This window comes from Doryrhamphus excisus, linkage group LG17 (assembly GCF_037039965.1).
Source record: "Doryrhamphus excisus strain RoL-2023G ecotype Guam linkage group LG17, RoL_Dexc_Guam_v1.1, whole genome shotgun sequence".
NCBI lineage: Eukaryota > Metazoa > Chordata > Actinopteri > Syngnathiformes > Syngnathidae > Doryrhamphus > Doryrhamphus excisus.
The window spans coordinates 11,614,621-11,631,008 of NC_136373.1; the positions used below are offsets into that span (position 1 = coordinate 11,614,621).

At 41.8% G+C, this 16,388-nt stretch overlaps 1 protein-coding gene across 3 annotated transcripts in view; it reads left to right on the forward strand.

The window, feature by feature from the left end:
* LOC131137599 (copine-5-like) overlaps window positions 1–16,104 on the forward strand; it is a 185,620-nt gene extending 169,516 nt beyond the window's left edge. For all 3 annotated transcript variants that reach the window (XM_058085726.2, XM_058085727.2, XM_058085728.2), the window contains 3 exons: window positions 9,410–9,467; window positions 9,681–9,754; window positions 12,457–16,104. In XM_058085726.2, coding sequence (XP_057941709.2) covers window positions 9,410–9,467; window positions 9,681–9,754; window positions 12,457–12,645 — 321 coding nt within the window. In that variant the 3' untranslated portion in view covers window positions 12,646–16,104. The remainder of the gene's footprint in view (window positions 1–9,409; window positions 9,468–9,680; window positions 9,755–12,456) is intronic.
* The last annotated feature ends 284 nt before the right edge of the window (window positions 16,105–16,388 follow it).

The following is a 16,388-nucleotide window of genomic DNA, read 5'->3' on the forward strand; positions in this document are numbered from 1 at the left end:
GGCATGATGTAGGGAGGTTATAGGACATCCTTGGCAGTTTCTAAACTTGAGGCCCTCTTGCTAGGTGCTAGCATGGTAGCCGTTAGCATGTTAGCATTTAAGCTAATTTACTCATGTCTAAAGGCAAATACACACATGGCATGATGTAGGTAGGTTATAGGACAACCTTGGCACTTTCTAAACTTGAGGCTCTCTTGTTAGGTGCTAGCATGATAACTGTTAGCATGTCAACATTTAAGCTAATTTACTCACATTTAAAGGCAAATACACACATGGCATGATGTAGGGAGGTTATAGGACAACCTTGGCACTTTCTAAACTTGAGGCTCTCTTGCTAGGTGCTAGCATGATGACTGTTAGCATGTTAGCATTTAAGCTAATTTACTCATTTAAAGGCAAATACACACATGGCATGATGTAGGGAGGTTATAGAACAACCTTGGCACTTTCTAAACTTGAGGCTCTCTTGCTAGGTGCTAGCATGGTAGCCGTTAGCATGTTAGCATACAAGCTTATTTACTCATGTTTGAAGGCAAATACACACATGGCATGATGTGGGGGCACTGTAGGACTGCCCCAAACTTTTCAGGACCTGAGGCTGTTTTGCTACGTGTTAGCACGGTAGCCGTTATCATGTTAGCATTTTAGCATTTTAGCTAATTTACTCAAGTTTAAAGGCAAATACACACTTGGCATGATGTGGGGACACTATGGGACTGCATCAACCTTTTCCGTACTTGAGGCTTTCTTGCTAGGTGCTACCGCGGTAGCCGTTGGCACACCGGGCCCGAGGTTCACAGCACAGGTGGCCAGTCCATCAAAATTTCCGCGGGAATTTTCTAGTATTTTTTAAAATTGAACCTGAGATCACTGGCATCATGACAGGTTCAAACTCCTGTGACACTTGTAAAAACACTTCATTACAGAAGAGACAGACAACAAAATTCAAAGTTTCTCACAGTGAGGAGAGTGAAACAACATACCCAGTGACATGCCGCTCCACTCTGAGTATGCCATTCATGCTCCTCTCTTTTTATTTTCTTTAGGAGGTCCTTAATACAGGGTAGTGCAAGCAGTTGTACAAGCTGTACTTGTTGTCTATGTGTGTGTGTGTATGTGTGAGCAGTTACGTTTTGTGCATAAGTTCTTATCTCGGCACATTTTGCATGATGAACAGGAACATCTTCAAGGTTGCTGCTGGCATTCCCAGGCACCTGCAAGATTAGTGGCGCTGGTTAGGGTCTTGGAATGTTCCTGCCTTTAAAACACTCAAGACACTTTGTCTATTGTCTAAGCAAACGGATATGAGGGTGATAACTATCACTATAATAATTGAATTTACATTTTATTCTAACATTAACTAGCGCTATAATAATTGTATTTACATTTTAATCTAACACATCACTATTTTTTCTTTCTGAGCATTTAAATTTCAATGGCTGACAAAACCTTTTTGCTTTAGCAACTTTTTCAACATGTTTAATCATTACTATGTGGTTTACAAAGTGAGCCATTTCATATTCACCCTTGAGAGACTTTGATTAGTACAATAAATATAAGTAAAAAATAATTTCATTAAAAATGTTATTGAATTAATAACATTTGTTCTGTGTCTGTATAAGGGGATCTATTTAATTTATATTTCTGATTTCACAATTTCTGTTGAAAAAAAGCTCATTGAAGGTTGAACAAAATCACTGCTATTGCATCTTTGCTTATACGTCATCAAATCAGTGATGTGCGGCAAGGTTCATGGCTGGTGAAGAATGCACTCTTTTGGAGTGTTTTGTATTTTAAGACAAGTTGCTCATTAAAGCAAACCATGGCACGTTTATTATAGAGCACCATTCATGCACAATGTAATTAAAGTGCTTTACAGAAAAGAAGGGTAAGATCACTTCATAAAATCATTCCATAAAAACATAGAATGATTCTAAAATCATGACACAAAATTCCATAAATCATTTCATAAAACAAAGCAAAACTAAAAAATAATAAGAAATGAATACTGTAAATAAAATAATTTTACTTGCTGTAGGTACAGTAGAATAGAAGTGTTTTTAGCTTAAATTTGAACATATACAAAGTTGAGGATTGTTGCACATCTTGTGGAAGACTGCCCCAGATATTGACAGCATAACACTGAAACATAGCCTCACCATTTTAGTCCTGACTCTGGGCACCCACCTTCAGTCCCGTTGATGACGACAAGAACAACCAAAAATGCAACAAGAAAAAAAAAGGATTGGGCGTTTCAATGTCAATACAGACACTATATCACACGGTAACACATTAACACGGTAACACGGTCAGAAAAATTGTTGCTCCATGCTCTGCTTGACCTCTGGAAAAAAATAACCTTCAGTTATAACAATTATAAAATAACCAAAACAGTTACTGGTGCTTTATGACCTCAATCTGAAGCAGGACAACTGATGGAGCCCAGATTAATCAATGTTCACAAAATACCTTATTTCACAGCAAAATATCTATAAACTATTCAGTAATTCACACTATTATTGATTAATAAAAACATTTACAATAAAAACACTTCGTAAATTTATGGGCTCTAATTTCGTAGACCAGGTGCAGGCTCAGCACATATTATGCATTTTTGCTGAATACAAGTATGAAAAGAGTACATTTCATCAATACCTGTATTCGTGTTTAAAGAAAATGCTCATGTATTTACTCTTCACACTCTGTGATTGGCCAATCACACAAAGCGACTGCCTCTCCCTAGATCGACACAGAGGAGCTCGGTGGTGTTTCTTTATCTCGTCTCTATACTGGCGTGCTACCTACAATATAAGAACTTTGTTAATTTTCAGTTAGCAGTACACAGACAGTGGTAATGGTACCCTGCATTGACCGCCCACAACATTATGTACACTTGGACAGTAGCACAAGAGCGGCATCAAGCATCCTGCGTGTATGGCTGATATCAGCGTGATAAAATAATACACCCCTCTCAAAACGTTTCAATATGCGCCTTGCAATAAACTTCTTTCACAAAATAAAAAGTGCATTTCACCAATGAAACACAGCTTTCTGATATGATGTTTTCATTGTTCCCTAATACTAATATTTATAAAAGTATTTGGTCAAATTAATTATTTCTGTCATGCGCCCCCTCAGGGAAAGACATTTTTTTCCCAAGCCCCTGATTTGAAATACTAGAGAAACTGATAATACTATATCAGATATCATTAATCTGGAAGGCAACAAAATGGAAAGTTTACTGCCAGGAACAAGTGGACGGACTGGAACCTCAAATGCAGAGGACAAGACCATTTGTACAAAAAGATTTATTAACATAAGGCGTCCCAATAGGGTAAATTAGGGTAAAATAAACACAATGTACCAAAATACAACTAAGGGAGCAGGCCAAAGAAAACAAAAACACAGTAGAGAAAATGCTACTCGAAAAACGAGGCAAAAGGTTCAGGAACAAAAAAACACCTTCTGTCAGCGGGCAGAACATTTTTTTTCTTCGAGTTGAAAAGTGTTGACTCTGTCGTCTTTGGACAGTCTTTGTAGCCTCCATTGGTTGTTTGTTGTAATGATGGTTGTAAATGTCTTTGATTAGCAGGCCACTACTGGTTTTGTTATCAGTCAGTCAAGTCATTGGTGAATATATTGTCGATTAGGGTGGCACAGTGGTCTGTTATTCTACTTGGTCTGGTGATTTTGGGAAACAAATTTAAGCTTTGACTCCTCCTCCCCTCGTGTAGTTCCTGTTGATGCAGGTCATCTCATAACCTTTCAAGTCAAAGTTTGTGCCTTTATCCTCGTTCAGCCAGGTTTCTGAGATTGTGATTACTTTGAAAGGTTACTTGAATTAATTCAAATATTGTTTGGTGTTGTCATAATTCACATGCTTCTGCAGTTTATATGAATGATTGACAACTTTTTGCCTGTATAAAAACCATTATTGTATTGTTCTTCTGTATGTTAACGACAGTCAATTCTCGTGTATAGAATATACATATCCTCTATATCCTCTTCCAATTCCAATTGTTTGTTATTTGCAGAGCCAAAGGTGTCCAATTGCAGATCTTCTTGTGGCTTACTGGTGTTCAGGTCATTTTCCATTTCCGTTTTTAAGTAGTCTTGGTATTTTTCCAGATTGTTGATATTTTGAGCACTCTGGCCTCCGGTCCTCCATTTAACTTGATGAAGATGTTATAGTTGGCGCTCCAAGTAGCTCGGATCCTTCCCTGCTTTCTCAGGTCACATACTTTCTTTGCAATTTCAGCATTGTGCTTTGTCAGGTGCTCATTCATGAAGACGTTTTTACCTTTACCTGTTTCAATACAGCGGTCTTGGATTTCCTGTTAGTGAACTTGACGATGATGGCGGGTGTGGTTCTGTTCATACCATGCTGTGGGATGCAAGTGTCAATGGAATGGATGTCAACATCTACCTCTTTAGATGTTGGAAAATCCACTACTTGTTGCTCAGTTGAGGCGACATCCATTTCATCTGCTTCCTCCTGTTTCCGAATATTGTCTCTCAGCATTCGATGTGGTGCAATGTGTGTTGGGTGGCGGTCAAGGGCGGGTGCATAGGCGACCTGGTTTTCGGCGGCCAAATCTGGTTCTTGTAATGTCACTTCGCTGGTGGGGAAGGAACCTGAACTTGTGCGAGAGGTTGAGACATTCCAACTAGACATAGTCGGACTCACCTCGACCCACAGTTTGGGTTCCGGAACCAAACTCCTCGAGAGGGGCTGGACCTTGTTCTACTCAGGAGTTGCTGCAGGGGAGAGGCGGCGAGCTGGTGTGGGCTTATTAATAGCCCCCGCGGCTTGGTGCCTCTGTGTTGGAGTCAGCCCCGGTGAACGAGAGGGTCATTTCCCTACGCCTTCGGGCTGGGGAAAGGGTCCTGATTGTCATTTGTGCGTACGCACCAAATGGCAGTTCGGAGTACCCGGCCTTCTTGGAGTCCATCAGAGGGGTGCTGGAGAGCACCCCAGCTGGTGACTCCATCGTTCTACTGGGAGACTTCAACGCCCATGTGGGCAATGACAGTGTGACCTGGAGGGGCGTGATTGGGAGGAACGGTCTCCCTGATCTGAACCCGTGCGGTGTGATGTTATTGGACTTCTGTGCGAACCAGTTTGTCCATAACTAACACCATGTTCGAACATAGGGATGTCCATAAGCGCACTTGGCACCAGGACACCCTAGGCCGCAGGTCTATGATCGACTTTGTAGTCGTATCATCAGACCTGCGTCCGCATGTTCTGGACACACGGGTGAAGAGAGGGGCTGAGCTGTCAACTGATCACCACCTGGTGGTGAGTTGGATTAGATGGCGGGGGAGGATGCTGGACAGACCTGGTAGACCCAAACGAGTAGTGAGGGTGTGCTGGGAACATCTGGCAGAGTCTCCCGTTCGTCGAGTCTTCAACTCTCACCTCCGGCAGAGCTTCACCTGCATCCCGGGGGAGGACCGGGATATCGAGTCCGAATGGGCCATATTCCGTGCCTCTATTGCTGAGGCAGCTGACCGGAGCTGCGGCCGCAAGGCGGTCGGTGCCAGTCGCGGCGGCAGGCCCCGAACCCGATGGTGGACACCAGAGGTCAGGGCTGCCGTCAAGCTGAAGAAGGAGTCCTATCGAGCCTTGATGGCTTGTGGGACTCAGGAAGCAGCTGACAGGTACCGTCAGGCCAAACGGTTTGCGGCTTCGGCGGTTGTCGAGGCAAAAACTCGGGTGTGGGAGAAATTCGGTGAGGCCATGGAGCACGACTTTCGGTCGGCCTCGAAGAGGTTCTGGCAAACCATCCGGCGCCTCAGAAAAGGGAAGCAGTGCCCAGTCCACACTGTTTAATACTTATATTAAATCTAATACTTTGAGGCCCTTCTCAATCCCACTGACATACCTTCCATAGAGGAAGCAGAGTCTGAGGACACATACGTGGACAGTGCCATCACTGTGGCTGAGGTATCTGGGGTCGTTAAGACGCTCCTCAGTGGCAAAGCTCCGGGGGTGGACGAGTTCCGCCCAGAATTCCTCAAGGCTCTGGATGTTGAGGGACTGTATTGGCTGACACGTCTCTTCAACATTGCATGGAAGTCGGGAACAGTACCTTTGGACTGGCAGACCGGGGTGGTGGTCCCCCTTTTCAAGAAGGGTGACCGGAGGGTGTGTTCCAACTACAGGGGGATCACACTCCTCAGTCTCCCTGGGAAAGTCTATTCCAGGGTGCTGGAGAGAAGGGTACGACCGTTGGCCGAACCTCTAATACAGGAGGTCCAATGCGGTTTTCATCCTGGTCGTAGAACACTGGACCAGCTCTACACCCTCACAAGGGTGCTTAAGGGTGCATGGGAGTTTGCCCAACCAGTCTACATGTGCTTTGTGGACCTGGAAAAGGCATTCGACCGTGTCCCTCGTGGCGTCCTTTGGGGGGTGCTCCGGGAGTACGGGATTGGTGGCGCGTTACTACGTGCTATCCGGTCCTTGTACAAACGGGGCAGGAGTCTGGTTCGCATTGCCAGTAGTAAGTCGAGCCTGTTTCCGGTAAACGTTGGCCTCCGCCAAGGCTGCCCTTTGTCACCGATTCTGTTCACAATTTTCATGCACAGAATTTCTAGGCGCAGCCAAGGTGTTGAGGGAGTCCAGTTCGGGGGCCTTAGAATCTCATCTCTGCTATTTGCAGATGATGTGGTTCTTATGGCTTCTTCGGGCTGCGACCTTCAGCGTTTACTGGGACGGTTTGCATCAGAGTGTGAAGCTTCTGGGATGAGACTCAGTACCTCCAAATCAGAGGCCATGGTTCTCAGTCGGAAAAGGGTGGAGTGCTCCCTCCAGGTTGGGAATGAGGTCCTGCCCCAGGTGGAGGAGTTTAAGTATCTCGGGGTCTTGTTCACGAGTGAGGAAAAGTGGGAGCGTGAGGTCGACAGACGGATCGGTGCAGCCTCGGCAGTAATGCGGTCGCTGTACCGGACCGTCGTGGTGAAAAGAGAGCTGAGCCGGAGGGCAAAGCTCTCAATTTACCGGTCAATCTATGTTCCCACTCTCACCTATGGTCATGAGCTTTGGGTCATGACCAAAAGAATGAGATCGCGGATACAGGCCCATTGAACAGGGATGAAAATACACACTGCTACTTTCATGGCGTCTTGCAATCACAACCAAGGTCAAGGTTAAAGGACCAGTGCACTTTTTATGGAATACAGAATATGGAGGCGGCTGAGTTTCCTCCGCAGAGTAGCTGGACTCACCCTAAGAGATAGGGTGAGGAGCTCAGCCATCCGGGAGGGGCTCAGAGTAGAGCCGCTTCTCCTTCACATTGAGAGGAGTCAGTTGAGGTGGCTCGGGCATCTAGTCCGGATGCCTCCCGGACGCCTCCCTGGTGAGGTGTTCCGGGCATGCCCAGCCGGGAAAAGGCCCCGGGGCAGACCTAGGACACACTGGAGGGACTATGTCTCACAGCTGGCCTGGGAACGCCTTGGTGTCCTCCCGGTGGAGCTGGAGGAGGTGGCCGGGGACCGGGAAGTCTGGGCTTCCCTTCTAAGACTGCTGCCCCCGCGACCCGGATAAGCGGAGGAAAATGGATGGATGGGTGGACCATTCGATGTTACAGCCCGAGGTGTCTCCACGAAGGTTCCAAGATGTCATGGAGGTCAGGCTAGGAGCAGCCACAGCCACGTTAGCTAGCTAGCCTTGTCACGGCCCTCGGCTCCTTACATTCGTTGATGTGGTTAGTTCAGACCCTGCTTGTCTGAACTCAGACAAAGTTGTAACTGGGTTCTCAGCAGAGTAATTAGAGGTGCTGACATGAGTAATGGTCGGGAAATTTCCCCAACAAAAACTCCTGCCATGCATGTCCTTCCTTGTCAACAGGAAGTGACATATTTCGTTGAAATGTTGACATGAATGGAAGAATGCTGTTTTTGACACTTGTCGTATTTAGGAATTAAAGGAAAGATCCTGATCGAAGATGACACCAAGGTTTCTGACTGTACTGTGGATGATGAGTGCAAGACCATCTAGGGCAGTATTATTATTGCAATATTCACAGGAATCAACATTTTTGCATCTGTAGTGAACGGGTTATTTGGAATGAATATGGCAGACACTGTAATTATTGTCAGTATTTATTTTCGCTTATAATATTGTGGTGTAATGTACAGAGAAAAGGGTTTTTGACGTTTACTGTCTTAATTTGAGTTGAGTATATTTCTTTAAACAAGATGAGTTTCTGAAACGTATATTTTTTGTCAACAACATCTTGTGACAACCAGAATAATGAAATGCTCTTCCAGTATCGGGTAGAAGGTACACAATTAACTCTTAACTAGAATTTTTCTGATGTAAAAATATTTATGCCTGAACACTGCTCTGAAGTATATTCAAGTTTCATTTCTATAGTATTGTCCGGCGAGATGATATACAGTAATAAAAATGATTGTTAAATGGTGCATATGTATGTCCTCATTCCATTGTATGTATATCTGTGAGCAAAACTATAAAGATAGTCATATCTTTAACCGGATTGATATATTATATTTTTAACTCGTGTATGAAATGGGTACAGGAGTTGGCCAGGTTTAGAAGGCGAGCTAGGAACACGAAGGCAACCCGCCTAAAGCTTGAAGCCCGGATTCTTACATGAGGAACTGGCATCCACCTGCTCTGGTCGGGCCGGTAGGAGGCTTTTGCAACTCCACTGGCTCCCAGTGACTCAAAGACTCACCTACAAAGTCCATCCATAACCTTGCCCCCCCCTTACCTCTCTGACCTCGTCCACATTGTCAATCCGTCTCGCTCCCTCAGATCTTCCTCCTCCCTCCAGACTCCCTCCTTAGCACTATGGGGAGCAGAGCTTTCAGCCGCTCTGCTCCCAAACTCTGGAACTCATTGCCACCTGACCTCCATAACTCTGCCACCCTTCCCATCTTCAAATCCAAACTCAAAACTCATCTGTTCAAACTAACTCGCTCTAACTGCCTCACATGCCCCCCCCCCCCTTATTTATTGTATGTTCTTATTCATTGTTTGTTCTCTTTTATCTTGTATTTATATTTGTGTTTTTATATCTTCTGTACAGCGACCTTGGGTGTCCTGAAAGGCGCTTTGAAATAAAATGTATTATTATTATATTACAGTTTAAATGTAGTTATTCAGTTCAATGTTGAAATAACGTTATGACCTCTTTCAGGCCGTGGATGATTCACACAAACTGCTCTATAATGTGGCATGAAACACTGACATGAAACCTTTACGATCATATCTATAATTTATGTTTCACCAATTCCTTCTTTGAACGGCTCCTTTTCTGTGACGCCTTGCTTTCAGTTAGACTGACAATGCAGAAAGATCAAGTGCATTATGGGATACTCAGTAGTACAAAATATCATTACTTCCAGGAACTTACTGCTCTCTTGCTCCTGACAGGCAGCTAAACTCCCCATGTCAATCATCATTGTTGGAGTCGGCCAAGCAGAGTTTGATGGTGAGAGTGTCAAGTAAAATGTTTATTTATTGTTATTAACATAGTATAAATGTTGATAGTTCTTTAACAGTGTCAGTCAACACTGAGCACTTTTGTATTTATTTGTAACATTGCTCTTGCTATGGGTCTCATTAAGCGGGTCATAATTTTGTGGCCGTGAGATATATACAGTGTATCATGGGGTGGGTCAAGTGACTTTTGTTTTTGTTGCAGCCATGGTGGAGCTGGATGGTGATGACATCAGGATTTCTTCACGTGGAAAGCTGGCAGAAAGAGACATTGTACAGGTGAAAGAGGATTTGTCAATAAGGATTCAAAAAAAGTTTTTTAATACATATTTCCATATGTATTTTATACAATTGTGTGACCAGACCACAAGACTTATATATATATATATATATATATATATATATATAATATAATATAATATAATATAATATAATATAATATAATATAATATAATATAATATAATATAATATAATACGACCCTCATGAGGACAAGCGATAGAAAATGAATGAATGAATAATGCACTACACTAAAGCTAGAGAGTGCTATATCAGGAATGTCAATTTTTAAAACAATGTATAAAAATGCAACTCTCAATCCAATTTTAATAGATTTAAAAAAATAGATGTAGCCCTCTGAGGCTCTTTTGTGATTAAGGGCTATATCAATAAACTTGACTCGATTTGACTGAGTGGTGATCAACACCCTAAACGTGATAATCTGGGCTCTCAAATTATTGGTTTATTGATAATTATTTATATTTTCTGAAGTGAAACAACTCTGAAACAAACCATCTTAATCCCGAGTAGTTAAACCTTTGAGACTTGTGTGCTGCTTTAATATCCAAAACATTGGTAAATAATAATGTGTATATTCTACCTTTGCTTTTATAATTGTTTTGTGTACAATGTAACTGTATGGCTTTGCCATATCTTTGATTTTTAACTACAACTTAATTGTAGTCATTAATAGTCATAGGGCTAGGTATAGACCAGACACCTGGCAAGCGCAGTTTCCTCTCTGCACTGTGGCGCGGTCCAGCACAGTGCACCCACGCCTCCGTGCATCCCACTAGCACAAGCGACAAAGAGGGAGGAGGGAAGCTGTGAGACGTTTCTACACAGCCGAGTGTAATCTTAACCAATCAAATGAAGGCCTGTCTTTAAATGTTCAGAGCCCATTGGACTGCACATCAGAGGCCACAATTTGAATCACCAAGTAGACCACATCTGTTTCTGACAGTCACATTAAACACAGCAGCAGGCTAATCCAGGCATTGTGCTTGCGATCCACCTACAAATAGGAGAACCTTTGATGGTATATTCTTGGGCTGCCATCCTCCTTTCATGCACTTCATATTTTTAGATAATGTTAAAAATAAAGATCAGGTCTACACTAGGGCTAGGGGGCAAATACAAATTTTAGAAGTGAAAACGGACACTCATCACAAGGTAACCCATCTTTCATCTCTGTGGTTGTGTGTGTCTTCACACGCACATGCCCCTTCTCCCCTCTCCTCAGTAAACAGTAGGCATTCGTAATAAACAAGTATGGGTTAAGTATGGGTTATGGATAATGCTTTTTTGTCGAATACGAGTATGAAACAAGTACATTTCATCATCATCCGTATTTTTGTTTAAAGAAAATGCTCATTGTGTATTCACGCTTCACGCTCGCACACAGCGACTGCCTCTCCCAAGACGGCGGCAGCCATGGAGGAGCTCTGTTGTGCCTCACACGATACATTTGGGAATATGAAAACGGCTCAGCGTTTGTCACAATTCCACCACTTCATTAGCTTTTCTTCAGCTGGCCTCTATTTTGGTTTAAAGTTACTTGGTAAACTTGTTCCGTAACATGTGTGATTGCGCGGTGCACAGCATTAAACAACTCAATACGTACGTATAGCTTGCATTGACTGGCCACAACATTAGATACACTTACACGGGACTTGTAATCTTAAAGGGGGGCTATGATGCTTTTTCCGCTTTTCTGCCCTATAAATGTAGTTAGAATGTTTTATTCTGGTGTTAAACTATGCCAAAGTTTCAGATCATGAGGTTTGCACATTTGGACGTGAGCCCTGAAAGAAGTTTGGGATGGCTAAAAACGCTGGGTTTCTATAGGTGTGGTAAAACCGCCCCTTTGTGATGTCACAAAGGGGTGGACTTCCTCATGTGTTCATATTAGGAAGCACTTTGGGCGTGTGACCAGTCGCAGCGGAATGGGCATGCCCTTAGACGCATGCCGTGAGTGGAATAAATTAAAACAGACCGTTTTGGCTGGAAGCACAAATCAAAGAAAATTCAGCTGGAATGGGTGCAGATTGTGGGTTATTGTAGGTAGCTGCTCTATACGAGACCACAACTCAATAAAAAAGGTAAAAAAAAAAGCATAATAAGTCAACTTTAAACTTATTTCATCACTACATAGTGCATTTTTTCAAGACTGCGGGCACTGAATCAGTCACTGACAATGTTTTTTGTCTGCTTTTGAGAAAAATACATAATAATTTACAAATACATGATAATGTGTTAGCAAAGCTGACATTATTATGAGTGAATCTTTCACACAGCTCATATATATAAAATAATTATAATATTTATGAATTACAAAACAACTACGCTGTTAGCAAAAACATTAAAAACACTTTTGTTTTGAACTGAAGATGTCGGCCAGTTGAATATGCTCCATGAATTTCACCTCAACAATTGGCCACACAAACCAGATGTTGTGGCCAGGAAAATTAATCTGATGTATTGTGCTGCATTACATGCATTTATAGCAAATCCGTTGGATTTTTTATAAATTTTTTTGGTATTCATACAATTGTTGTTTTACAGGTGTATAGCTTGCCCCAGTGATTTGTAACCCACATTTAAAAAAAAAATCTTTTAACATTCCTAACTCAAATTCACAATGCAGCCAGGTAGACTCATCTTCCTGTTCTTCTCACTGATCTGTCTCCTGCATCGCACCAGTTTGTCCCATTCAGAGACTACATGGACCGCACAGGGAACCACGTTCTGAGCATGGCCCGCCTGGCTAAGGATGTACTGGCTGAAATCCCGGACCAGGTCATCTCCTACATGAAGAGCAGAGCTATTAAACCCAACATCGTCCCACCAGCTTCCTTGCCTGACAACTATTGCCAAACCAACTCTGTCTGAAGGCCCTCCCACTGCTCCAGGCTGTATTCTTTTTGGAGGCCCCATAGGCCTCATAGGTCCCCTTAGTGAAACCAGTGGAGATGAAACTCTTTCTGTTTTGGAGCAAAGAGCTTTAGAGCTTGCAGGGCACCTGCAGGAAGAAGATAGAGGAGTTTTGGTGTTTTAGTCACTTTTGGAGCCTAGAGGGTGCTCAGAAGAGCCCATGGATGCCACAGGAGGTTTCATTGTTTGCTGCATTGGTGAGTAATGGATAGCAAGAAAATACTATAGGAAGGGCATATGTGTATTAGAATGTGCCAGTGTGTATCATGTGCGTGCAACCTTTTACAATTGCTGTGTGTTGATCTAGAAAATCATATGGAAATCAATTTATTTATGGAATAATTTATTTTCTTTGGTTTGGATTTCAGAAAGTGTGTGTGGGGGGGTTGAAAAGTTGTAATTTCCCTGGAGTTGTCCATCCTATATTTTATCCGTCCATCTTCTATGCCGCTTATCCTCACTAGGGTGGGGGTGTTGGAGCCTATCCCAGCTGTCTTTCGGCGAGAGGCGGGTCCACCCTGGACTGATGGCCAGCCAATCACAGGGCACATATAGAGAAACAACCATTCCCACCCACATCCATTCCTATATTTTATGACCCAGCTTATTAAAGAAAATATCCCACTTTCTAAATGTAAACGCATGTAATATATATTATGCATTTTATGGATTGTGTGACCATTGTTAGATTGTAAGTTAGTTATGGATGACCCACCGCCACCCTGTTTTCTTATTATTATTATTATACCTGTTCCTAGTATGTTCCTAGTCCCTAGTTCGTAGTATGTTTCTATCAAAACAATGCACTAGTTACTATCCAAAATCAAAGCACAACAGCTACATTCTTGTTTTGAAAGAAACAGCCACAAACAGTACGTTTACAGAGCGGACATACCTCTCCCGTGTATCCCGTTCACAGGAAGAAATGTTCCTGCTTAAACATGCAAACAAATCACACTGTTAGAGTTTCACAATCTTATATTTGTTTTGATTCATTATTGCTTACGTTCATTTAAAAAGGCTAAATCAGTTATACCAGAATGATAAATTATACATTTATTAGTGTAAAACATGATTAAATATATTACCGTTGCTTTTTCTTTAGCCTTCTAAGAAGTGCTGATCACACCAAATGCAAGGAGTGTATTTTCCGCACCATGAGGTGCGTATTTTCCACACCATGAGGTGCCCCTGATTATAAGGCACAGTCTCAATTACGGGGTCTAGTTCTCATACATTTTTGATAGATCAGACGCACCATGTTATAAGGTGCATGCTAAAACATATAGTTGAAGCGCTGAAGAATGGAGTGTCAAATCCGTTCGAGTGGCAACACCATCAACTTTAACAGTTCTTGAATGAATAACTATGTACAAACCCCCTGGCACTACACGGTCTACAAAAAGAAGGGCAACTGAAGCCAAACAGTGAGTTTAATTGAACTTAATTCTACTATTTAACAATACACTCACCATATTTTTTAATGAATCTTCTCCAACAAATCCATCAAGACCCTCACCTTCTGCATCTGAATTGAAACGCTGGGCAATTTCACCATCAAACATGCCGGGTTCCCTTGCATCATTGTCGGAGTCAGTCTTGTTGTCAGGTGGTTGTTCAGCAATGATGCCGGCTTTCGCCAAAGCTTGGACGACATTTAAAGAACATACCTTGGTCAGGCACCCACAATCTATTCACATGTGGTGGCGTAAATTGCCCGGGTATTGCCTCCGTGTCCGTCGTCTTTCATCCATCACTCTCACACCCTTCGCAACTTCACTTTGAACATCCTATTACAGCAATGTCCAGCTTTGGAGTTTTCTTATTAATCCTCCTGGAATTATGGGAAGCTCTGAATTAATTTGCTCAAATTCTCTGATTGGTTTATCACTGCCAGCGTAGTATTACATACCTGTGTCAGAGTGAAATGGTATGACACTCAATCAAGCGGAACACTTATCAAAGTAGCACAACATTTTTACAGATTTTTTAACTCATTTTTGCATTTTTGATTTTTTTTTGCACATATAAGGCGCCCCGGATTATAAGATGCTGTATTCATTTTTAAAGGCTTTTAAGTGTGTCTTATAGTGCAGAAAATACCAGTAGTGGCACCATAATCCTCCACTATTATTATTCATTTTTTCAAACAAATAATCACTACACATTAAGCAGTATAATGCACTATGGTCCATTTTATGTAATATTATTTAAATATTGTACAGTATACACAATCTGCCACTATTTTCCATATATGTATGCTGTTATTAAAGTCCACTTATAAGGATGAAAAAGACAGTTTAACACCCACCGCTATTGTTTTGACCAGTTTGTCTCAGTCATTTGATCCAAATGTGCCTACAATATGGAAACATATCCAAATTGACTGAGCCAGGTGTTATTCTGCCAGCAGCTGTTGTCATGTTTAAGATACAAACGTTACTAAGGATAAAACTGTTGAGAAATTCTGTGGAGGTTGCACATGTTGTGTAGTTTTTGTACTTCACAGATAATCTTTGAATATAATGTAAGGTATGACTAAGCCTTTTACAATACTCGAGTCAAGACTTGTTTACCGTTCAATTGGGCCATTTTTTTGCCTCAAGGAAGAAGTAAACTTGCATGTTTTTATGAAAAATATGTACCATAATGTCCGGTGAATAAGCACACCCACCAAATTTAGAGAGGAAAAAAAGATACAATTTTACTGATACACTTTTTTTTTAATCATTCACAATCTTTATGTGAAACATGAACACATTTGTTTCACATTTGTTTACCTTTTCTGTGCATTCTAGCGTGAGAAAACAAGTTAATATGAGCATGCTAACAACGGACATCATGTGAAATACCTATTTGTATAGCCCTCACAAAAAAAGCAACAGTGTTCCATTTACATAACTGACTTGTACATTAACCAAGCTACAGCAATATTATTATTGTAGCAGATAACATGTAAAACTATTTTTATCCGGCGGACTAACACAACGCCTCGCATAGTGCTCATCTCAGCACCATTCACAGACGGAAGAGTGGATATCTAGCTCTCAATTTTGCTACAAAGACTCAACAAGATGCTGGTTTGACATCCCAATGAGTGTGAACATTAAGGATATTCATTCATTCATTCATTCATTGGACTGGTCGCCAGCCAATCACAAGGCACATATAGACAAACAACCATTCAAACTCACATACATACCTATGGACAATTTGGAGTCGCCAATTAACCGAGCATGTTTTTTGGAATGAGGGAGGAAACCGGAGTACCCGGAGAAAACCCACGCATGCACAGGGAGAAGATGCAAACTCCACACAGAGATGGCCGAGGGTGGAATTGAACCCTGTTCTTCTAGCTGAGAGGTCTGCGCGCTAACCACCGTGTAGCCCCGGAACCAGGATATATATATATATATACATACACACACATGTATATATACTTAAAGATATATACATATATATACATATATATGTATTTATATATACTATATATATTGCATTTATATATATATATATATATATATATATACGTATATATATATATATACGTATCAGTATATATACATATATGTACATATCGAAAAGAAGTTTCGGTAGCATTTTAAATCATTAAATCATCAGATTACTGCAAGATACAGCAACTATGACATGTAATCATCAGTGTACGTGTTATCAAACATTTCTAGAGGTCTTCATAGTCG